Source organism: Chiroxiphia lanceolata, chromosome 19 (genome assembly GCF_009829145.1).
Source record: "Chiroxiphia lanceolata isolate bChiLan1 chromosome 19, bChiLan1.pri, whole genome shotgun sequence".
Classification (NCBI taxonomy): Eukaryota; Metazoa; Chordata; class Aves; order Passeriformes; family Pipridae; genus Chiroxiphia; species Chiroxiphia lanceolata.
This window is the reverse complement of record NC_045655.1, coordinates 6,632,811-6,658,222: the sequence shown is the minus strand read 5'-3', so window position 1 is coordinate 6,658,222 and position 25,412 is coordinate 6,632,811. Positions and strand designations below refer to the sequence as shown.

Sequence of the window (25,412 nt, the reverse complement as noted above, 5' to 3'; positions counted from 1 at the left end):
CTGTGGACCAGTAGATCAGACTAAATAGGACACACTGAGCCTTCTGAAGTGGAGGGAAGGGGCTTTCTTTAAGCAAACCTCCCTGCTCCTCTTCCTTCTGCTGCTCCTTTATGTCCCTTTCTTTTACTTTTGTATTCCCATCTTCTCTTTTTCCCTGTTCCCATTTCACTCCCTGGCCCTGCTCAGGAGGAATACAGCCCCTTTGTGCCTATAAGCACAAAATGCTCTGGGATGGGGGTGGCAGGTATTTAGGCAGAGCAGACCCTCTGGCACCCAGCAGGCAGCTGGCTCACGGTGACCCACTGCTGCAGCTGGACCCAGCAGCAGCCAAACAGTTTAAAAAACCAACAGTGCTGAAAGCTCTGCAAGGCAAGGGCAGGGACGGTATCAAGTGACTGTGACGGGAGCTGGAAGGGATTTTTTCTTTTTTTCTTTTTTTTTTTTCCCGTAAGTACATAGCTCTTGCTGGGTGCCAAAACCTCTGCCAAAATCCTAAATCTGAATGATCAGTGGCCACCAGATTAAGGCCTAAAGCCTGCAGTCGTGATTTATACAACACATTTAACAGAACTGGATCAAATGTTAAAATAAAAATGATTCTTTTTCAAACAGAAATGTAGCAAAAGGGAGGGGGGGGGGGAAATCAAACCATACCGTGCCTGTTTCAGTGGTTTCAGCCTGAATAAGTTTCTCGTTAGCATTTTTTCTTGGCAGAGGAGGCTCTGCTGGCTTCTTCTCACAGACTCTTCGCTTCGTTGACATTTTGTTGGGACATTCTCCTCCCTCAGAAGACACTACACTAAGTTGCCTGGTTAAAACAAAAGAGTCATCAGGAGAAAAAGGGCATATTGAGGCAGTGCTGAGGCATGACTGGGATGCAGAGGACTGGACTTATTCCCAGCCCTTCCACTGAGTTCCCGTGCCAGCCTCACTCACAGATGTGGGTGCTTGTACCACCCCTCTGGATGTTCAGTGATGTCAGGAATACAGCATCTAAGAACGGCTGTGGCAGGACCTGGGCTCTTTGGGAAAGGCTTTTAGAGGCTTCATGGCAAGGCAGACATTTCAAGCTAAACCCTGAGCTTCTCTGTTTGCATATCAAAAGTAGCTGGACAGATCTACGGGTACGGTTATAAAAAATTCTAAGGATTTCTAAGATTCCCAAGGGAAAGGTGAAATGCAAAGGGTTTATTTATAACATAACTGGCAGCAGTTTAATGTTGAGTAGGTAAATACATACAGCAGTGTTACCTGAGAACCAGAGAGCCGGTTAAAGAAATTGGTTCAGTTCAGATTCAAAAGAGGATTGCAGGAATAGATGTTTGATCTCCTTTCACATTTTTTTTTTCAAAAGAACACTAAACCAATTTATTTGTAAGAGGAAACTAAGCAAACTAAAGCCCAGATGGAGAAAGAGTATGTGATATAACATCTTTCAGATGTGTTTCACCCCAGACAGAGATTAGAAACACATGAACCTGATATTTACCTAAGGAACTGTTTGCGGACCTCGTTGGTCACTGGTTCGTTATCTGCCAGGTCGGTGTGGATGCTGAGGGTGTCTTCAGCCAGCAAGACTTCTTCCTCCTCCAGCACTGCAAGACAAGATCACACCTCAGATTTTCTGCCCCATAAAGCAGAAAGCACAGGAAAAGGTGGCTATGCAAAGCAAGAGTCATGAAAAACAATACCACAGCAGGAAAACCATAGTGCATAAAATCCCCCTGGTTTTACTTCTGTGCATCGCTTCTCTGAATATAATTGCAAAGATCTTGTGAGGCAGGTTGGCTGCCAAACACATTTACATCACATTCCTTTAACACATCAGAATGTCAGGCAATAGTGTCAGAGTTGGTTTCAGCTAAATTCACTTATAAGGCGTGTTCTAGGCATGATCTGGGGCTGGGGGAGTCACGTCAGGAGCTCCTGCAAGCCCCTGCTGCTGCTGGAAGATGTCGTGCGTGTTCCCCTCTGCCCGGCTGGAGAGCAGCAGGGCTGCAATCAAAGAGCGTGGGAACACTGTCACACAGGGGAAACATTGACCAAAATGCTTTAATCTTGTACCATTTTGTCAGAATCAAATCAAGCTGAAAAGTAAGCCAAGATTAAAATGTTGTTTGAACTTTGCTACATGAAAAAAAAAGAAAACAACCACAGATAAAGAGAAAACACACCAGACTCTGGGTAGCCCCTTTGATAGCAAGGCTGGGGGTTTTTTTGGCTACTTTGTTTTCCTGATGAGTTTGGCCTTGCTAATTGTAAAATAAATTGCCGAGTTTAAAATAATTTCTACCATAAGAGTTGATTTTCTTCTAGGACAAACCACATGGAATTTTGAAAGGAATTTTTGAAAACATTTCTCAATAACACAGACCTGGCCACAGACAATAATTTTCACGGTAGTGCAGAAAGGCAAATGCGAGGTTGTCATGAAGACCCAGGGGGCACTTTACAGAGAAAATATCTGTAATCTTGTTGACAGAAAAAGACATGTTTTAAGAAAAAACAATACTGTACTTGTTGGTTCGTCCTCTTCAATGTCTTCATCCAGTGCATAATTTCGCAGGAATTCTGCAAAGGCCTTGTTTTGTTTCAGAAGGTCTTGGTAAGATCCCATTTCAGAGATTTTGCCATCTACCAGGACAACTATATGGTCTACCTGAGGTAGGAAGCTGATGCCATGAGTCACCAGAATTCGGGTCTGGATAGGGAAAAAACCCACAAATCTTTCAGTTGTCACTGTGGGGACTAACACTACTTAGCAAGCCAAATACTACCAAATTTTTGGGACAGGGAGTGAGCTATTATATCAAGGTGAAATGCCCATGGAAATAACACTGTCATCATTAGCCAAATGAGCTTGGAAATATGTACATGAACTCACTATGCTCCTGCTGCTGATACAACCATAGAGGGAATGAAACCAACAGAATTATCATTCCCTCTTTCCGTTATGCTGATTTTCTTTGGAGCCCTTCCCTTTTGAGCTCTGAGATAATCCAAGAAGACCATAACAGGAGCAGAAGGTGCAGCAAAGCGACTGCAGTTTGGTTGCATGTTGTCAAAGGCCTCTCTAACATCAGTATCTGGTACAGCTTCCTCCCCGCACACCTCCGAGTAACAACAAGCAACACTGCCAACCTGTGCAAGTTTCTGCAAATGCCTTGCTTTTGGAGATCTCACAGCAGGGATTTTAAAAGACAGAGCTGGCTTCTGCCTCTGCACGTGCTGACCAGATCACATAATTTCTGGGCATGCATAAGCTCATCACATTATGACAAAAGGTGTCCCCGTTGCCAGCTACAGACAGAAATTCAGGAACGAGCTGGCACCCAAGCCTCGGTGGTGAAACAGCTTTCCTGTTACCCACCAGTATTGCTGAGCTTGTGTGCAGTTTTAAGAGGATCTAAATGCCAGCTTACTTTTCCTTTGAGTAGCCCATCTGGACCGATGACTTTGTCGAAGATGTGCTTTGCGACGTGCGAGTCCACGGCAGACAGGGGATCATCTAACAGGTAAATGTCAGAGCCGCTGTACACGGCACGGGCGAGGCTCACGCGCTGCCTCTGCCCACCTGACAGGTTGATGCCCTGAAGGGAGAGAGAGGAGAGAACAAAACACATCACACCACAACGGCTCTGACTTTTCATGGCTCTCACCCAGCCTCAACACTCGGATGCTAAATTGAAACATGAGGCGCTGAAGAGAATAACCCGCCCAGAGACAGGAACACAACGCCTCTAGATCTGTTTGTTCACTGCCAAACTTCCACTCACTCAGCAATCTGGAGACACAGTGAGGCTCTTTTTAATAAGCTCCTGAAGGGAGCTGTTAAAACACAGAACTACATAAAAAGGAAAACCATCAACCGAGATGTAAAATGTAAATTTCAAAGCAGGGCCGTGGCACCTGGAACATCTTTCACATCTCTCATCCTGCATATAAATCCACATCTCCACCCCATTTCATGAAATCTAGCTCAAACTTAGTGGCCTGTGAAAAAAAGAATATCTCTGTTGTTAATCACAGATGTAAAAGTTCCTCATTAAAATGTGTTAAGGGATGATCATATCATTTTTTCACTTGAAGCACAACCATATGTTCCCTCCCTTTTTATCCCTACAAGAAAAGGAAGGTCTTTACTTATTCTGGGCAGATGCACCTTTACAATTGCACAACAATGGAGGGTGCTCTGATCTTCCAGGGTTAGATATGAAATTCTGCATCATAATACAAGCACACGCCTAAAGCTGGGAACAAGTTTAAGTCCAACTGCCTTCCACAGAACTGCCCTGCAGGTTTTGGTGCTGATTGCAGCAGGGATGCCATTGTAAAGATCAAACCAAACCAAGTGCTGACTTTTCAGCATTCTCTCTTTAGCTAGACCAGGAATCATCAAGCAGGTCTGACTCGAAAAGGAAATAATTACCTTCTCTCCTATCTCAGTCTGATCTCCTCCTGGCAGCACTTCCAGGTCAGTTTTTAAAGCACAGGCCTCCAGGGTATTTTGGTATTTTTCCTCATTAGGAGCTTGGCCAAACAAAATGTTATCTTTCAGCGTGGCGTTCTGGATCCAGGCTTGTTGAGGCACATAAGCAACAGAACCCTAGAACAAGGAGGGAGAAAGGAAACCTCTGACTTTAACAAGCAGCAGTTCATGCTTAGAGCTCTGATTGAGATCTGCAGGACATATATGGCTCCTGGTTCACACACATTCACATTATACATATATGTGTGCTAATTGCTAATGTACAGTCGATCAAATAAGGAAGGTAAAGTTCATATGAAACCCAACTGAACAGGTGTGAGTAAAACTCAAACACAGACAAGGTGCCAGAGGAGCAACCAGAATTCCCTCTGCAGCCTGACGTTCATTCTAAGCAAGGGCAGGCATAAGCACCACATTTCTATACCATCATTAAATGGGATTGTGAACAATACCAACCTTCACAGCCACTTCTCCTTCCAGCTTTTCCATTTCACCCAGGAGAGCAGACACCAGAGAAGACTTCCCACAGCCAACATGGCCAACAATGGCAACCAAAGCACCACTGGGGACCAACATATTTATACTGTGGAGGAAACAGGCTGGAAATTAATTAAACATTAGTTTACTAAGGGCATCAGGGGTCTTTAAAGCAGGGCTGAAATACACAGTGACAAATCAGCCTGACCTCAGCCTGACTGGATATAGTAAGCATAGCTTGGTCACTGGTCTTCTCTTCCCTTTCTCATGTACTGTAACCAGAACTGTAGGAGCAAATGGAAACCCAGCATTAATCTATCTTGATTGTTCCTAAAGCAGTAGGATTCGTAACAAGCCTTCTAAGACCCTCTGCTGTGTCCTATCAGTCCATCAGCAAGTCACACTGGGTTCACAAGCAGCTTGAAAGAAGATAATCTTCCAGAAGTATCTTGGTTTTTAATTTTAAAACCAAGAGCAATCGTAAGGAAGTAGTGAGTGAACACATCCCATCTAAAAATGTTAAAACCACTTTAGAACTGTATTACCAGTGCTAGTAAGTAGGGTTCAAACTGACACCAAAAAAAACAAGACTTCCCAGTTAAATTCCTTTACTGTTTTCCCCACTATGTTCCTAAAGGTACTGCTTTAGGTGCTGGTGAACTAATAAGGAAATGAGTGATGGACAGAGTCTCTTTGCCATCAAAGTGCCTTTCACTAATGAAATCAATATAAATTGCTGTTTGCACAGATCATGATGCATAACATAAGGAAACATATGCTTCCAGGCAAATTTTGTTTGTATTCATTCAAATAGGCAAATGAGCAAAACAAGCACCCCCCCCATCCAGTCTGGAGGCGGCCCATCCACCACCACAGGGATGAGTCTGCCACAAGAGATGCACATATGTGATGTGTGGTTTTTACTAGACATCGTTCAAAATAGACCTCCCAGAAGCCAGAAACCAGGTAGATGTTGAATTGAAATTGCACAAAAAAAAAAAAAAAAAAAAAAATAAAAAAACCCCAGCTTACTCTTTCAAAGTTGGCTTAAGCTCCTTTCCCCAGCTGAACGTGGCATTTGTTACACTGATGGCATTGCCTGTGTGACAAAAACACAACAACAGAGGAGGCAGGAAATGTGTTACACAGAACAGCATGACTGAGAGACGGGCAGACAGAGGGATCTTTATTTACGGGTGTTTCACATACACTGCACTTCCCTTTTCTGCTGGCATGGGAAGCACAGTCTCATGCCTGTGGGTCACAAGACAGGCTTGTTCAGAGTGAAAATAACCAACTGCAGCTTAAGCTATAGACTGTGAGTTAGACCTATGGAGCTGAAAAGCTGCCCTGCCTCACCCTGCCATGGGGAGGCTGGTCCCAGCATGTGCTCCTCAGCATCCCCCTGCAACTGAGCACAACTTTGCTTCAGAAACCACTTTCAAGTCACTAGGAGGTCACTGCATGCTGTTGACTCTGATGCATCAGATTAAACTTGACTCTGTGCAGCTTTTTGCTTGCCACACTAACAAGTCATAGATCCACAGGCTTTCTTTACTTCCTGGTGGGGTGGTACAGAACAGTAATTTCATGACAGACACACAGCCATTCCTCCCCCTCTGTCTGTGGCATCACATGCAACATAAAGTTTCAAGCTATAGTGTCACCAAAGTGTGTTACACGATGAAACACTTTTGTTTGAGGCCATCTGGCTCACTCAATTATTCTGGGATACTGTTTCCAACATAAGAAATCAAAACTGTGTCCAAAGCTCCTGAGCACTTGTGCAGTGGGAAAGGTTTGAACAAGCCTTGCTGTTCCTAGCCAGTGGATGCCCTTCATATTCAGTGCTGTGAGCATCCAGCACCTTGCAGATGCAAACTCAGGCCTAACAAGCTCAAAGTTTAAAAATATTGCCAGAAACTTTTCTTATTTCCACATAGCCTGAACACTAAACATGTACTTTTCAAAGCAGCAGCTTCCTCTTGTTTGCTTTTTTTTTTAACCCAAGATTACTATTGTTATTTTCTTTTTGCCTTTTTTCATAACTCCACCAGTCCAAAACAGATATAAGATGCTGCTGTATTAGCTTCATTAAAAAAAAATACCGATGTCTTTACCTGGTGAAATCACCTTTGTTTCCACACAATTTGGATCAAGTTCATCATGACTCAGGAACTGCTGAATTCTCTTTAGGGAAACACTTGTCTAAGAAAAGAGCGTGGTGTTATTTTATTATTCTTTTAATGAGAATTTAATGCTCTTACTACTGAAAAAGAAAGCATGCACAATGGCTTAAGCCTTCCCCCCATGGGCTTCCTGAACAGTGACTCATTCTTTCCCTGCAATCACTTTTATGCTGAAATCCAAGTTTTTAACTGCAAAATTTCTCAGAGCAAGCTGAGTTTATCTGAGTGAAGCAAAATTCACACAGATAGGCTTACTCAGACGATGTCAGGCTTTCCAAGACAGGTCAGCAGTAGAGAAAGGGTATTAAAAAGAAAACCAGCTGACAGGCAGATGCAAGGGATCTCTGCTTTCCAGAAATCAGGGGCACGTGGGGTTCTTTCTGTTCGAGTTGTTCAGGACAACCCCTGCACCCGCCCCTCCTTACCTGTGCAATATTGCTAATGACTTGTGGAAGCATATTGAGGGGAAACTTCAAGATATTGAACAAGGAGAGGGAGACAAAAGCCTTTTCTGCATCCAGGATATTTTTCTCATCCACTGAGACATAGACGGCAAATGTCGTCAGCGCTACCTGAAAGCCAGAAAGGGAGGTTACTGTGACATGTGTGTTATATCCTGACATTTTAAAAAGCACTCAGGCCTGATGGGCATCTTGGAAATAAAGGCATCAACCACAAAACTTGTTTCTGACCTTTTCAGTACGGTTTAAGAATGACAAGTCATTTGGACAAGTTGGTACAAAAAAGGGCACGCGGAATGAAATAACTTTGAGATTACTAATGGTTATGTTGAGTTGAACTAAGAGATTCAAGAGGTGAGCTACAGAACTTGGGTAAATGAAAAGCTGTTATCAGGCTGTGGTTTGGCTGCCTTTCACACTCCACCCAACCAAATTTTCCCATTGTAAACTGCAGGCTAAGCAAACAACCTCCACTAATCAACAGAAAAGGGAGTAAAATCCAAGTTATTTGTTGGTTTGCTGTATGACAGGGACCATCCACTGTGGAAGGACCATCCCACACACTAAACTAATGGTGAGCAGGAACTGGAATGTGTATTGAAGGAAGTGCATTAACTTTAAGGAACTATGAAAGGGGCAGGATCTCAAGGCTGTTCAGGACATTTCTGCAGGGTCAGGTCTTTGATCTCGAGAATAGTTGGCTATGAATATTTTTGATCAAGGACTTATCTGAATGGTTTTATTCACCAAAACCTTTGCTGCAAAAGGGATCGAAGTGCAATGAAGTGGAAAATAGAGGGAAAGACAAAATTGAGGAAAAAGCATTTCAGAATTGGCAAGGTATCATCTGGGCTTTAGTTTTTACATTAAATCAATCTCTTTTTTAGGTTGTAGAATAATTTGACAACTTCCTCTCCCACTAAAACAAGGAGAGCAGTGTAACACGAAGGTAGAAATGAGAGCTAAAGACAGACGTTGTCCTGACTGACTCAATTAAAATTTCCTTTGCTATTTTTGCTATTCACAGATATCTCTGAGGTTTCAAATTCCAGTTTCAATTTGTTACGGGAAGTACTTTGAAGTGGATGGAAATTCTCCTGAGACAGCTATTCCCAGCTTCCACTGGCAGGCTCTATCACAAAATACTTTAATACCGATTAACGGAAAGGCTCCCGAGAACAGGGAACTCTGATTCAAGGCATGAGAATAATTTTTTCAAAAAAAGTATTTACATTTTATTCCCATGTACATTTAGCAGGCAGAAAGCCTCACACTTATCCTTCAAGGATGTGCTTGCACGGCTTAGAGAGTCATGCAAATTCAATTTACCAGGAACGGGGCGCTGATCCAGGCAAAGGTGGACAGAGAATTGAGATAAGCAGATTTTTTCAACACTCGCAGCTCATTCTTTCGTATCTCCAGGACCTTTTGTGAAAAGGATGGTTCCCAAGCGTACAGCTTCAGCACCTTGATGCCACCCAGGATCTCGTTCATTAATTTAATGCGGGAGTCTTTATATCGCATTTGTTCCACCTGGGTTATTGGTAAACACAGGAGACAGAGTGTCACAGCAAGGGCCAGAAGAGAGCTTTCAACATATGCCTGACAGCTGTGCTGGTCCTTGGGCTATTTCTAAAGAGGATGCAAAAGGTGATCACAGAAAGCCAGACTGTTATCAGTAAGATTCTTGTGCAAGTCAATACCCACAAAGAAACCAGAAATCAAAGAAACTGCCTGGAAAGCAGAGTACAAAAGCTTTCCACTCATCTTCACTCTTAGGGGCTACATTTTTAAACCATTTTAAGATTCAGGCACTTCACAAAAATACTACCCTGCTACTTCCTTTGATTTCTTCAGATTTTTTTTTCCTGATATGCACAGTTGTATTTCTTATGACATCCGTTGAAAACTCTGGTTACTCCTAGTTGTTTTCTTCCTGTATATTAGAATACAGTGCTTCATTCAGTTCTTAAAAAAATAAAATTCCTCCTCAACTGTATAGACAAAATTCACACACACATGCACAGAAAAATATGCAGCTCCAAGCATCTCATAGTGTGCAAGGGAGAAAAGGAATGTTAATCTCTTGATGTCAGCATCAAGAGATTCAATGGTAAGTCTGTATGTCTCTTTAAGCATGTAATAATACCCCTCTGTTACTAAGGCTGTGCTTAAATGTCATGATTTATATTCATTTTCCAACTCTTACCTTTTTCACATCACTAGTTTGATTTTTTTGGTTTTTTTGGTTTTTTTTTTAAATCTTCCAAACAGTCACTGACAGGCTGCACAGCACAAGCCATTTAAGAGATTTTTTCTAGCACAAAGCCAGAGGGCACTGTTATATTGGTATTTTTTCAGACTTCCTTGACTAGAGACAACTAAGACTACAAAGAAAGGAATAAAAGAGCCTTTTACCTTAAACTAATAAATGAAATTTGGCCCAGCTCAGTAGCACTGAATGTCAACACTGGCTATTAGCATAAAACCCAAGCTGCCAGGTTTCGCTCCCATCTCTGAAAACATTCATTTGCAGCTTAAAGAACAGCATTTATTTCAGTGCCTTTCTCCAGATACTCCTGGAGGCAGATACCAGGTGAAGGGATATGGAGACAAGGAAATCTCTTGCTAATCCTAAAAGCTGCTCCAGGAGTAGGAAGATCCACTGCCTCAATGCCACACCTTTCCCCTAAATAGCATTCAATTTACTATGGAAAAACCATCTAAGAGGATACAGTTATTAAATATATCAATACAATAATCTTACTCACAAGTAAATTGGTGCAAATGGCATCTTATTAACAACCTCTGATACCTTCATTTCTCATAGCACAGCTGCCAATTCAGACAACGTTACCTTTTCTGCTGGTACCTTACCTGGAATGCTCTGGTTTTTATTGCTATTGCAGCGTTACATGGGATAAGTAAGACCATCACAGCGACTCCAGCCAGCACAGAAGGCCCTAAAGCCTTGAATTTAAAGAGAAAAGGTAAGCTGTTGTTGTTGTACCCGAGTTCTGCTGTTCCCTACGGTCAGCATTAAAACAACAGTAGGTTATAGAAACAGAAATTACAGAGACAAGTTGAACTTCTCCCAGTGAAGTGTTCTGATTCCACAGAACAACTGTGAAGAGGTGACAGAAAAATTCACTTTGAATTATTATTATGCTGGTATTGGTGATAACAGAGCACTCTGTGATTTACCTGCTAAGTTGCTCCCACTGGCGGGGGGGAAATAATTTTGAACTAATGTAAATATAAAGCAAATGTAAAAAGGGAACAAATAAGCCACAGAGAAGGAATTTTTTCCCTTGACTTCTCTCTGACCAAAGGAACTGTAATTACTGAATTAACCCAGTACCCCCAGTGTGATGCATACAAACTGCTGCCTGCTAGAGCTCAGCTTCCAGTGGAGCAGTAATTCATAAAGCTGCTGCAACTTAATGGCTTTCGAGTCTAAATCAATATAAGTTAAGTTGTTGCTACTGTTTTATGCAGTAAAAGAGATTAATTGCACAGAAACATTTTAAGGCTGAAAGTCAGTGCTCAAAGCAAACCTGGAATAAAGCTGAAACAACATCACTGTAGCAAAGGAAAAATTATGGTTATTCCAGGTGAAATTTGTTTCACATTGATTTGCACAAAACTTTATATAGCAGGATATAATCTTTACACCTGGTTTACATTTCCTGTGTCCAGGTTTTTTGTTTGGTTTGATCTCTAGACCATTTCCTTAAAGCTCTCATTTGTATCAACTACTGGAAACACTGTGATGAGTCCAAGATAGATCCCATGAAAACATGGTAGGGGCAAAAAGGACATAAAGGCCATCTCCTGCTTCAAATGCCCTATCTTGCCTACCAGCTGAACAAAATAATTAAGACACTAATTGAGGGTGTGCAGCAGTAAAAGCTATTTTACTACAGAACAATAAGTTTCTAAAAAAGCAGTGGAGGGTCAAAATCACAAAAAAAAAAAAAGCTTCCACATAATTTAGATTAATTGCGAAAAAAGTGTGACAATGTCTGTACCTCCCAGAGGAAATACAAAGCCAGAAATATCTGGAGTGGTGCAGACCACAACATGTTGAGGAAAGTCATCAGGTCCATGAAACGCTGGGCATCCACTGACATCAAGTTGACAATTTCTCCCACAGTAGACGAGCGCTTCGCCGAGTTTGTGATGGCTAAGGACTGAGAAGGAAGAGAGGTTCAGTGGATTCACAGTCTTGACAGACATGGAGAAACACAGAGAAGAAATCCTCAATTATTAGCAAAACAAGACACTCCCCTACTCTACATCTATTCAAGACTTCATGAAGTGGTTTCCTTGTGAGCGTCTCTATTTCAAGTAGTATGTAGCATTCCAAAGAAAACCCAGCTGGACCCAACACACTCATAGCAAAAACATGCTATTCTCCTGGATCCCTCTTCCAAATCATAGAATGGCTTGTGTTGGAAGGGACCTTAATGATCATCTTGTTCCATCCCTCTGCCATGGGCAGGGACACCTTCCACTATCCCAGGTGGATCCAAACCCTGTCCAACCTGGCCTTGGACACTTCCAGGGATGGGGCAGCCACAGTTTCTCTGGGCAACCTGTGCCAGGGCCTCACCATCCTCACAGGGAAGAATTTCTTCCTAATACTTAATCTAAATCTCTCCTTTTTCAGCATTTAAAGTGAACCTGTGGTATATCTGGTGACCTACCAGTACACCCACATTAAGGTGCTGATCGCTAGAAAATTCTGTAAAGTACGACAGAGGTACTCCTAAAAACTTACCAAAACACCAATGTTTTACATTCCAGGAGGCTGTTCTTCAATATGCCTGATCTTCCCCAACTGTGTGAGCCACTTTTTTAACTGTGAGCCTCTTTCTTGGCTATACACTGGTGTTTCAGCACATGAAATGCCTCCAGTCTTACCTTTCGGTATATCACTCCAGTGATCCCAGTCCTCAGCCTCATCCCAGTAACAAAGCAGTACTGGAAATGCTGGTGAAGTATGAGTGTCTGCAGCACAGCACAGACAAACATCAAAGCCGCAATCAAAAATCCCCACCAGGCTGGGGCATCTTTGTTCTTGATGAAGCCAATTAATATACTGTTTTTCAGTAGATTGGGGAAGGAAAAGGAAAAAAGAAACAGAATTAAAAAACCATGCAGCAAGTTTAATGGGACATAACACAGCTTCTCCCAACTACAGCATCCTGCCACATCCTCTCTCTAACCACAAAAAGCAAACAGCTCTGCAGGACACAAGCTGAGTTATGACTTCAGTCAAACAGCATTGCAAAGATCCAGCAGCAAAACCTTAAGCTCTGCCAGTGAGAAAGTCCATTTGCAAATGAGCCTGAAAATGAAATATGAGGATAAACTCTTGGTTTCCCCTGAGATCTAGAGTTTAAACACTCGGCCCACTGTCTGAGCTCTGTCAGGCAGCCCTCCAGGGCAGGAGGTGAATGATAGGACAGAGTAGGGCAGTGCAGCAGAGCAGGCAAAACCAGCTTCTTACCCAAATCCTCTTCAACCAGCCTGAGTGCTTCTGCCTGGGGTGTTTTCCCACAAAAAAAAGCTAGATTAAAAGACATCCTCCTGGATGGATGCATAAAGAGTTCTTCACTCCTACTTTTTTTTTTTCTGTAAAATGGTAGCCCCATTAAACTGGCTGTAGCATCTTTTATTGACAAGCCATTTCTTGCTCCTCACAGCTGCTCTTGCTGCTGACCTGCACACTGACATACAGCAAACAGGCAGAGCAAGATATGGCAATGTCAAAAACCACATTTGTGATTTCAGCCTACTAACTAGAGCATTGAATTGCCAAAATATGGGAGGAACAGAGATTTCCCTCCATGGTTCAAATAACCAGCAGGGAAAAAGTATACCTGGAAACCACAAATAAGGCCCCAAAGCCTTATGGTAGAAGCATGAGATTGCTACATCTTTCTTCTTCCAGTGCAGAGAGATTTTCCTTCTGCACTACTCCAGTCAGTGGACAGCCTTGGGAAAATATCTTCCTTGCAGCCCCAGTATGGGATTTATCAATTTTTTTAAAACATGAAACTATCTTACATGCAACCTGCCATCCAGCCATGGCTTTTTCATCTTCTCTTACCACTAGAAGAGCATTTTCCCAGACTGCAGGAATTTAGACTTGAGAAGAAATTCCCCATAATATGTCTTGAGATATCACTGACAACATATCCAGAAATTTATGCAAATTTGAGAAATTCCCAGAATAGTTTATACTTAATGTGTTCTCAGAAGGAAGCCAGCTGCCTCCTCTTCACTGAGGTCTCTGGAAGAAGACAAACTGTGAGCTATTAAATGTCACCATACTGGGTCAGACCCTCTTTTTAGCAAATTTCTGGGTATGTCACAAACCACCCACAGAACAACATGATCTCAGAATACTCGTTATTTTAAGAGACACTCAGATAGGAGCCTTCTCTTCTCCCCTTCCCTACATCCACCTGTGGCCTCCATCCAAGCTCCATCCCTCTCTCATGCATTAACAGGACTATGTTCTTTTCCATTAATTATTGCTTGACAGAAACACTGGTATTTCCACTGTTACTTTCTGCTTAGTTAATGATTGTCTGGGGAAATTTTCACTTTAAGAATGATGAGAAAAAAATGTGGGGATCATGCCAATTCCTTTATGGATCAAGCTGGGCAACCAGCTGGAGATGGGAGGTACAGGTGTTCCTTATATTTGGAGAATTTGAGGACATACCACTTCTGTCATGACCTCTCAGTTGTTTTTTTTAATAGAACCATAATTTTCTTTCACATGGAAATTCACTGCAACTGTGCCTCACACATTCTTACTGCTGTGCACAACTAAGAACTCATCTAAATGGTCCAAAACCTTTCCCAGATGACAGCAGCACAGCCAAAGCACCACATACTTGAGCACCACGCTTCATCTGTACATCAAGTCACGCCACAGCTGCAACCACCATCAGCTCACGTGGGTATCAGATGTACAGAGACCACTGGATCCAGCCAGCAGTTCTTGGCTTTGATTTCACAAATAATCCTTCAGAAACGGGGAGAAATTGCTTTGCTCTGATGCACGGAGCAACAACAGGTAATTTGTAATTCAAAGCTGTCTGTGGGTGATGGGCAATTTATAAATCTTGCATTTCAGTGAGGCTTGTCCAATTTACAGCTGAGTCCACAGTAAAGAACTCCTGTCTTATGGCATTGGGAAGGTGAGGGAGCACATACTCCAGCACTGTGAGGGAAAGTAGCATTTCAAAACCAAATACCCCGTGCCAAAGCCAAGCCTGCACAGGGACTGCACATAGAAACTACTCACAGAGTAAACCAACCTTAACAGCTGGGGGTTGACGAAAGAGAGTAGGTCTTGTATCAGCTTGAAGAAGGAGCCAATTAAGAAGTATGGCCCAAAGGTCCTCAGCAAAGCTTTGAGAAAGGAAGGTTTCCTATTGTGCTTTTTGTCTCTGATCAGAACTTCTGCTTCCTCTGGACCTCCTCCAACATGATTCAGCACATGGTTCGATTTCTTCATATATGTCACATCATCTCTCCTAGGGAAATGAAACAAGCCACTGGAGACATCTGACAATGAGAATGTCATTGCCCTCTGTGCACAGCTCTGCAGTTAACACCCAAAACTCTGCTCCCTTCTTTGCTCTGCTACTGACCAACAGCAAGACTTCCCAGAAGATCAAGGTGGATCAGCCTCTCTCGTGTAATTGAGACTCATTTTCTTTTCTTTTTCTGCAGGACTTATGAGGTGCACTCCCCAGGCCAGAAAATCAATCATCATGGGACGAGAACATGGCCCATAGGAGGAGGAGATGAAGTCTCAACTTCCTGAGGCAGAGGACAGAATTGACCTTGGATCTCCAGTTCCTTGTACAGGAATCCTCTAACTGTTGCTGTCACACACCACACAAGGCACCCTCCCCTACTCCTCCTGAGCCTGTGTTCGTTATTCAATTAGTGGCTGTATAAACCTGAAGCCTTCTCTGATCACACAGAGAAGAATTCTGAATCCTCCCGGGGAGACAGGTACTGAACCAGGTATATCCCTCTATAAATACAGAGTTCTGCATTCCTGGAAACCTGAAATCAAGTACAAACCTCCAAAGCTGAGACATCTCCAAGATCTGGACCACAGCAATCTGAGGTTCTTCCAGGAGAGAAACTTTGGGTTTAGGTGCCTAAATTTTACTTGGTTGACAATTTAAGTGTTTAAACTCTGGCTGCATCCATTTCATTAACCATTGGACTCAATCATAGAAATTTTTTTCCCCAACCTTAATGATTCTAGGATTCTATGATTCCTTTCTTACTTTTTGCCTCTCTTTCTCCAGCTGTCAAATAAGCTAACAAAAGTGACTTCTTCTGCATACTCTGACTGACTGATGACAAAAATGGACCCAAGAGGCCCATTCTGCTCTCCAGGGCTCGGGGAGGGTTTTCTAGAAGCACCTCTGGGGTTTAGCTGCCTGACTTCTGTTGCCCATCAATAAAGAAGGGGTGCTCTGGGAAATTATTTCCTCCATGAATTGCTCTCAAAGATCAGCCTGGCAACTTTTCTGCCAGCAAATATTGAATTGCTGTTGTTTCCTGGGGACCAGAGAACAATTTCCTGAATGTCAGACAGGAAAGTTAAGTCCAGGTGGAGCAGGGAGAAGGAAATTAGTCTGGGGCACATAGGCTTTACAAGAAGAAACAGATGGAAGACAGACCCTAGAAACAGTGAAGACTTACCAGAAGGCATTTGAAAAACAACTTGTAAGTACTACCAAGTGAGGTTGGATTTATGATTTTTCATAAAGACTGCAGATTTTTTGAAGCTGGCTGGCTGCAGAGTCAAATAATTCCAACAGCCTCTGAGCGTTCAATATGATCAGCATGGCTAACAGTCCACAGGTAGAAACTTGTTCACATCCTTTCAGACAAAGGCATTTGCAAATTCCAATTTCTCTGCAATAAAGTTTGAGGGAAGCGGGACAACCTAAACCAGACAATTTATTTCTTCCCCCCCCAGACAAGAACAAACAGTGTTGTCTTTGTCTTTCCAGATCAGACCTGGAGAGTTTATGAGCAAAGCCTTGTTTTTCTGGCAACCAGCCTATTAAACTCATTGAAGGATTTGAAGAAACAAGACTGCTCGCCCCTGGCTTTGTTCTATTAAAGATGTTTATTACACTGAGCTAACAGCAAGGCAATGGTTCTTTTGCAGCTAAAGGTCCCAAAGGGAGAAAATGCACTTTTAGTGTTTACTACACATAGTTAGGTGAGGTCGGGTTTTCAGCAGTGTGTGGGACTGCTCACGCCCAGCTTTTCATCAAAGCAAAGAGCAAGAGCCTGGTTTCCATTATTTATAGCAGGGCAGATAACAGGTACTGATTATCTCATGGGAAAACACGCAGCTTTCTCAGTGGTGCTGACAAGGCCCTGCATCTCCAAAGTCTCTTCATAAGGAGAGTCTCTAAAACCAGAAGCTAACTAAAAATGAGGGAAGTGCATTCCAGCTCTCTCTTCTCCATCCAGCACAGCTCTGACTTTCTCAGAAGAAACTGCACTTACCAGCAAAGTGAGTGAGCAGAGACTTCAGCCGTGCAAGCAAAGAGAGCAAAAGCAAAGGAAAAAATACTCTTTGTGTGCTTTATTATCTGTAATAACAACTTAAATCCATGCTGGGCTCTCTCTGCAACTCATTAGAAGCAAATGAATTTTTAGCAATTATTTAACAGTAATTCACAAGACAGCTGTGAAGCAAAATGTAAAAAGAGGTTACGGAGCAACAGAAATGTGATAATCATTACCATAAAACAAGTTTAAAGCTTTAGCTATGCCAGAGTTGCAACTGATTAAGTTTTTAAAAATAAATGGCTACTATGTACACTGCAAATACTTTTCATGACACTTTCAACATGTGTACAACTTGACATGGCATTTTTAATGTCATAAAAGTTTGCTCAGTGCAGATTTAATGAGAGTTAAAAGGCTAAAAAAAAAGTATTTACAATGGCTCCCAAGCAACTACCACTAATATTATTTGACATGAAGTAATAGAGAATACTTACTTATAACTGAAGAATAAGCAGAGCTTTTAGAGTTCTGTGAAACCCAGCAACCTGGAGTACAGTGATTTGCTTTGGTTTTACTCTTTTCCCCATTTTAGAATCATTAATATAGTTGCCACAAAATTTTACCTGAGCTAAATGCAAGCCATAATTTATGCTTAAATTCATTGCCAACTGGCCCCAGTTTGCATGGATAATTTCCAAAATGCAATGCATCCCATGACAAAACTCCAGGCAGGGTTTCTGGTTTCCTACAAAAGTTTTCCTGGATCCCAGGCACTTCTGCACAACGGCTGTGCTCTTACTATAGAGCAGCCCGGGGGAGTGAGATTTATGTCTGTGCAAAAAAGACCAGAACCCAGACAATGCACATTATTCCACACCATAAAAATAGAGACATTCAGAAAATTTAAAAAAAAAAAAAAAAAAAGAAAGAAAGAAACCCTGAAGTAGAACCACAACACATCCACACAAAGCACTAGTGGACAACTGCTGGTGTTAGTGCTGGAAACCTTTCAAATTTTAGCTGCAAAGTGGAGCTCTCCACATCATATTTAGCCTTGCCAAGAAGCTTACAACTCTCTCCCAGTATTATCACATAATAGGGTCTTTCCAATTTGGCAAGGATATGCACAGAAGAGAACAGAGGAAAGCCTCGACATGGAGAAGAAACCTCCACAATGAAAGGAAAGGGAAGGGCAAGCCTCCTCCTTATTGACATTTTTCATTTGAAACACACTATTATCACATCTATTTGTTTGGAAACATTTTGGACACTAACCAGTGGGAGAAGGAAATACAGTTGCACAATAGATAATTTCTTTAGGTTAGGACAGGACATGCAAATAAGAAGGATATCCTCTCCACCAGGGATGTAACTGTAGACAAGTTCTGACCCTCATCCCATTTCCATCAGAGACTATGACAATTTCTTCTGTTAACTTTCTAGGCAACAGGACTAGAGTCTCAGCAATAAAATATCTCTTTCCTCCTGCCTTTTACATGATTCAAGTTTCCTATCTTTACTGCTAGGAAGTGAAGAGTTGCTCACTGCTAAGAGCCTTAAGGCTAAAAATATTGTCAGGCCAGAAAACTCATGATGGAGATGATGAAGAATTCCTTTTGGTTTCTGGGTATAAAAGTTATGCTCCAACATGCCTAGGAGGGATGCAACTATGCAGTTTCACATCTACCAGCTCGGTGATGAAAGCTGTTCATTTTCCTACAACCCAACCAACTCCCTTCTCCTCACACATCTTCAGCCCTTCTCCACATGGGAAGTGGCACAACCTGCCCATGGAGATTTTAAGCACCTCGTTAAAAAGTGTGTTGGTGGCACATGGGCCCTCCAGGGCTCCCGTTTGCTTCTGCCTAGACATATTAAAATAAACAAATTTTGCTGTTAATGTGAATGAAGAACAGAAAGGTTGAAGAGGTGGGTGCATTTTTACTTGGCTCATTTTCACGGATGAGGATGTTGAAACGACTCAGATAATCTCTGTTTGCAGACTTGTTCCTATACTCACTGTTTGCATTCTTCTTTTTCTCTGTCCCACTCTTTACTCAGTTGCTGCACGATATTTTTTGAAGTATCATCTTCATTCAGCGACCACAAATCTTTTTCTTCCAGAGGCCTTTTGTACCCATGAATTGCCATGCTGCACATATGGAGAAAAACAGCCCAATTCAGTTTGGGTAATAGTACTTAAAGCATTGCCAAAACTCTAGGACTATTAAGCCAACAAAAGCAAGAAGATACTCCACAAAATGGGTGATAATTACACCTCCATCTCCCTTTGTTCCTTGTATTGATGTTTGCAATTAAGGAAAGGACATGGTGCATTTTTGATTACAAGTATTTTACTGAAAACATCACTTCAGAAAAAAAGGGACAATAAAAATCAACTACCAGAAGCATTTGAATGAAACTGTGGTGTTAAATGAAAACAGTGAAGCTCTAGAAGTGAAAATAATTAAGTCTATCTGGAATAAGTGTTAGAGGTGAACTAAATGCAAAAGTGGAGCTCGCTGAAATTAAAGCAAAAATCAGATTTCTCTGAAAACTACAGGTTTTCAACTGTACGGGGAATTTTGGCAAGGGATACAAACATCTCGTTTCCAAGAATCTCGATAGGGAAGCTGAACATTCAAAACTCTGGAAGTTCAGAAAGATCTCACCCTCTCACTAAAAGAACTTTACAGGGCTGTTACCAGGACAATTAAGTTACATGGATGGAAGAATTAAGATCTCAAGACTCTCAACCACTGTGGAAAAGCTGGGCCTTAATATGACCTCTGACAACCGTTCCACTTCTTTATCATGCAGTAGTGGGCCCAATCTCAGATCTGCAACTTTCATACACATACCTTTTGTCAGCAGTCTCATTTGTATACATAACCCAGTTTACTTTCCCTCTTGCACAGAAAATGTCCTTATAAGAAAGCATTCACCCATGAACCTCAACAGGAAACAAAATGCACCCTCAGATGGGTGAAAGGCTGCCACAATTAATCTTGTGGAACACAGTTACACCTTGGTTTGGGTTATATTCCAGCAGGTGGGGAGCACAAGCAGGCTGTGCGCCCTTCTGGTCATGCCACAGCTGTTGCCATTCCTCTTCAGAGAAAAAGTTTTGGCTGTGTGTTTCTAAAAAGGCAAATGCCACAAGTGCTGAAACCACTGTGGATGAAAGAGCATCCAACATCAACCACTTACAGAGGGAAAGGCTCTGTGCTGCTAACTCTGTGCAACACAGATCACAAGAAGAGTGTGGGCTTGTCAGCTGTCCAACAGCTTGAAAAGAGAAGCTCACCTTGTAAACCACCAAAACGTCAGCCTTGACAGGAAGCCTGAATTTAACTCTGGACACGGATTCTATAATGAAGTTATGGGGGGAAAAAAACCAAAATAAATAAAGCAAGACATTCACCATCACTTTAATAAGACAACAGTCTATTTTGATCAGTTTTGGTATATTATATGGTACATTACATGTACATACCTATGTCCTAACTAGACATAAAATTGATTTCTTTCATTTCCCAAGTCAGACTGAACTCCTTTTATCTCTAAAAATTGCTTCATATACTGCCTTTAAATCACACTTATATAAAGTGAAATGTCATTCTACAGTTTCTGAAATGTTCATTTTAAGACATGAACTCAACTTCTCTCTCAGCTTGGTTCAAACATAAATCCAATTATAGAGACCACTTTATGAACCGGAGAAGAAATTTAACCTGTGACACCACTAATATCTTCTGTTAATAATGTTTTTTCATATCTATTCTCAACACATATAGAACTCCTTTATTAAGACAAACCTCATAAACCTTTGCTAACTCTAGATGAATGTTAAGCAAGTAGACCACCATCTCAATAAAAAACACTCTTGAATTAATTAATATTACACTTCAATGTTCATAAGTGCAATTTAAACTGCTGTGAAGCAGCAAGCAGGAGAGCTGCTTTCACTACACAGTCATTTCTGATGGCACATATAATGGAAAAAAGCTTCTAACCCCAATATTACTCTCCATATCCAGTGTTTTGCAAGAGGGTCACTAACTACTGCCATCTCAGTGACAATCCAAAGCTGTTTCCAATGACAAGTACTCTCAGTGGAACTCTCAAAACACAATATAATCTGTAAAATTCAGATAAAGCAAAGTGAAAATACTTACAGTATCTGTACTGACAGGGGAAAAAAACGGAGGCTTCTCTTTAAAACACGAAAGGATCAACTCCACGATTATCAAAGCAAAGTAGATGTAAAACGTGGTAAACCTGAACCTTTCATTTACATTGCCCTAGAGGGAAAAGAAACACCAAGTGATTGTTTTTATTGTACTTCTCAGCCCACCCAACACACACACACACACACAGACTCTCTCTCTTGACTTTTTCACAGCTTCTTTTGGCAATTCCTTTCTTCCTCTAAAAGTTGAATACTGCAAAGCAGTTGCTAGCAGGAATTATCTCACAAAAGTATGTACATACTCTGTCAAGTGCCTAAGAACATGCTTATCTCCAAGCTTTTCATTAAATTATGTCAAGTTCAAAGTGCTTATACATCCTCACTGCACGCAGACACCCTCTGGAATCAGGCCTACATAACATCCTTTTAAATTACCTGTGGGGGTTCTTGCAAGATCATGTCTTAAGCATAGGAATTGTCAACCCAGATCAGAGAACATCCTTTTACTTTAATATCTTGTCACTGACAAGCAGTCAGTATTAAATACTTTCAGAAGAAGCTGCAAAAAACCACTGCATTGCATAATAACAATTCCATCTGCTCCAGAGATATTTTCTTTCCTAATCACAAGTCTGCAGTTTACTTAAAACTTATTGCTGCGAGGGTACGTCCTTTATACAGCTCTTTCATACCCTAATGCCATTATGAACATTCTCATTGCTCACTTAAAATGTTTAAACCTTAAGTGTAAGAGAAAGTATATTTGGTTCTCAGCAGTTGCAAGAGGAGAAATGTTACCCAGACCTGTTGTAAGGCTCTGCACCCATAAGTTCAAGTTGATTAAGGATTTAAACATTAATAGTCCAATATTTTTACTTATTAGAATTGCCTCTAAGTGGTGTTTGAAATGGTCTCACCAGACTGCAGCTATTATCTGAAGATGTTCTGCCCAGACTGTCATTAAAGGTTTAATTCAATCTCCGCTGGAATATTTACAACAGCCTGGTAAAGGAAAATCCTTGCTAACAGGGTAATGCTGCTAATAGTCACAAAAAAGCAAGTAGAAAATCAAGAAATCACCAAACAGAATGAACACTGATTTCACTGAGGAGAAGCAATCACCTTAATGTTTTTCAAGTACTCTTTTCCTCTCCCAGCCTTTGATGAAGCAATCTGCTTTGCCCTACTTAGTGAAACTTGTTTCTGTGAAAAACTTAACAAGTTTCTTACTGTGGGAGAACCTGCTATGTTTTCAAACAGGAATCATAACAGCCCAGGTTTCTTTCCTCTCCCTCCAACTTTCTGTTCTCTATTTACAGCCACAGTGGAGTCAAAACGCTGTCCTCAGCACATCAGGCACTGACAGAAGAAAGCCCATGGAGCTGTGTAATGTGGCCAAGCTGCCTAAGCAAAAAAAGAACTTTACATATTAAAATGTGTCATCTCCGATTATTACCCATCCCTATTTAAGCATGGCAGGGGATGGGAAAGAGATAAAAAAAGAGTCTGTTCTGACACATACACAGAGTTGGTACTGCCCTCACATGTCTATCAGGTTTCCAGTACAGCCCTGGGCTAAGCAAAATCTCCTTTTTGACATTGCATGAGAAACCCAGTTCCCTTCTAGTTACACAAGTCTGAGTCAAGGCAACAGAACTAAACTTCTCTTTCTCTCTGGCTCAGATCTGACTCCAAACTCTGTGATTCATTCCCTTCAGAGAGATGTTAATGCCACATTTCCTGTTCCCCAAGTGCTAACAAGGATGGCGTGTTACCTGTGCTGTTGTAGCCATGATCTTCGACCGGAAAGGCCCCACGGCACAGAGCACAGACAAAAACCAGAAGATAATGAGCACTCCAGAGGACTGAACTCCTCTCAGCCTTTCGTATTGAATAAGCAATGTAGCCAACAGCTGTAAAAGTAAATACAGGAACACGTGAACACAGTCCTGTCCCACTGCTCCCCCTCTTCACACTCTCAGTTTGGCAGATCTTACAACCATCACTGACAGTAGGAGCCCTCTGAAATGAGGACCCATCGTGACTCCACGGGGGCCAGTGGCAAAACCTCCTTTACCCGAGGAAAGCAGCGAATAACGCTGAAATAATTTGTTTTACTGTTTTGAGAGCCTCATCTCCAGAATTCAACTTTTAAACCAGACTTTGCACCTAGGGCTAGGAGCAATTAAATACTAGGTACAAACATTTTAAACAAAGGTAAGAGCTGCCCTTTCTCCAGTCCAGATGGACAATCATGACCTGCCTAGAAAATAAGATTTTTAAAAAAAAAAAATCTAACCAAGGAAATTAAAAACCCAATAGGCAAATTTTACCGCTTTATTTTTTCATACAACAGCCACAAGCCTGTTTGTCATCCCAGGCAAAGCAAACCTGGTTTGTTTAACGGAGGAACAACCACCTCCAGTGATTACAGTTACCTCCAGTTTTACAAAGTCCAATACAATACTGAACAATGCACAAGACATGCTCTATTGTATCCCCCCATTTAGGCAAAGCCATATCCAAATTCTCTCCAGACCTGAATCCCAAGCCTGGACAAATAGGTAAAAGCAAGGAGGGAGACAGAACAATCTCTCCATTATAAATATTTTAATCTACACAGCTGAATCTACTTGAGAGAGATATTTCTGACTGTGGCCTTTTCAGCAGCAAAATTTGCTTCCGTAATACAAGCACTAATAATTCAGCCAAAAAAAGGTCAGGATAAGGCAATGAATGCAAAGGGGCTCCTCATCCTTCATCTGCCTAAGAAAACGTTATTCACATTGGTCACAATAAACAGAAACAGCTACAAACCACAGTGATGCCAACGACCAGTGGGGTCACAAAATACACTGGTGGAGGGGTTCTGTTTTGCAGGAGCTCGTGGAAGGAGTAGAAAAGGTCAGCCCAGCTCACGGACCACAGCAGGACACCAAACAGCTGAAAGCAGTCAAACAGGAACAGCATTTGGTAAACTCCTCTCCAGGGGCAGTCGGAGAGCTGAGAAAACCATCCTGATTCACAGATTCCCAGCAAAACAAAGCTGTCTAAACAGAGCAACAGCGCTGAAGGAACTGTCCCACTGCACTCAAACCAAGGGTCTCATCTCAACTGCTTTATGAGGGATTTGCAAACACAACCAGTAGAAGGACTAATGTATTTGCCTGGTTTTTTCCCCCTACTATTCCGTTTGGATTAGAAACACAAGCAGCATCCAGATTAAAGGCAGACATGCCCTGAAGCAGAAGCCTGGTATTTTTCTCCAGGAGTAAGTCCAGTTTTCTCATGGCCTATGGAAAAGCGACTTGTTTGCTTTCCTTAGACCCAGCCACTTACAAACCAGGCACCAGGCACCTCTTAAGTACAAGATGGAGACGAAATCACACAGCTATTGGGTGTGGAGAGTGGCTTAAAAAAAACCTCTTCTTGTGCTTACTTTCACAATGAGATGAAATTCCCACTAGACCTACCTTAAGGTCTTTGTTTTGCAGCTTTCAGTGGTTTAAACCTTAAGTAAGGGTGAAGCAGCATAGTTTTGGCTCACAAAGGGGTGAACTCTCTTTTGCAGAGCAACCAACTCCTCTCTCTACCCAGAAAGCTGGGCTTGCAGGAGGGATTTCCTTCCTCAAAAATCTGTACATATAGTTTTATTTTTTCTATGAGCACGTTTTTCAGTTCCCCCTTAAATCAGAGTGACTTTTGTTTAAACCCTACTGCAGCACTTCCTTGGGTTCTGAACTGATGCTAATGAACCCTACTCTGCACGTGGAGCACTGCAAAGGGATCTTACAAGTGCTCCAAAGGGATCTTACCGTCTTGAACCTGCTCAGCACTGACAGCACGATGTACCCTCTTTTGTGGCGCTTTAGGTAGAGAAGATAAAAGGGTAATGCACTCCACAGATAAATACTGGGGATCCATGCTAGGATGGTATTCTGGAAACACGGTGTCAGGTCTGGGTTATCGGTGTGTATCGTGAGATTTGAGTCCTGGAAAAGAGATGAGACACATTTATTAACAGA

The 25,412-nt window shown here is 41.8% G+C and overlaps 1 protein-coding gene across 2 annotated transcripts in view; it reads right to left on the bottom strand.

Annotated features, from left to right (window-relative positions):
* The window catches only part of ABCC3 (ATP binding cassette subfamily C member 3), a 46,859-nt gene that overhangs the window by 9,064 nt on the left and 12,383 nt on the right, over positions 1-25,412 (bottom strand). Inside the window, exons 2-21 of one of the 2 annotated variants that reach the window (XM_032706754.1) lie at positions 25,203-25,379; positions 24,205-24,330; positions 23,163-23,300; positions 21,374-21,499; positions 20,503-20,564; positions 19,216-19,347; positions 14,957-15,175; positions 12,543-12,720; positions 11,648-11,809; positions 10,494-10,586; positions 8,946-9,149; positions 7,581-7,727; positions 7,087-7,174; positions 5,999-6,065; positions 4,946-5,072; positions 4,430-4,606; positions 3,423-3,590; positions 2,518-2,701; positions 1,490-1,595; positions 655-808 (exon numbers count right to left, since the gene is read on the bottom strand). In XM_032706754.1, coding sequence (XP_032562645.1) covers positions 655-808; positions 1,490-1,595; positions 2,518-2,701; positions 3,423-3,590; positions 4,430-4,606; positions 4,946-5,072; positions 5,999-6,065; positions 7,087-7,174; positions 7,581-7,727; positions 8,946-9,149; positions 10,494-10,586; positions 11,648-11,809; positions 12,543-12,720; positions 14,957-15,175; positions 19,216-19,347; positions 20,503-20,564; positions 21,374-21,499; positions 23,163-23,300; positions 24,205-24,330; positions 25,203-25,379 — 2,835 coding nt within the window. Of the gene's footprint in view, positions 1-654; positions 809-1,489; positions 1,596-2,517; positions 2,702-3,422; positions 3,591-4,429; positions 4,607-4,945; positions 5,073-5,998; positions 6,066-7,086; positions 7,175-7,580; positions 7,728-8,945; positions 9,150-10,493; positions 10,587-11,647; positions 11,810-12,542; positions 12,721-14,956; positions 15,176-15,292; positions 15,478-19,215; positions 19,348-20,502; positions 20,565-21,373; positions 21,500-23,162; positions 23,301-24,204; positions 24,331-25,202; positions 25,380-25,412 lie in introns of those variants that run through there. The other variant, XM_032706755.1, reaches the window with a different exon arrangement.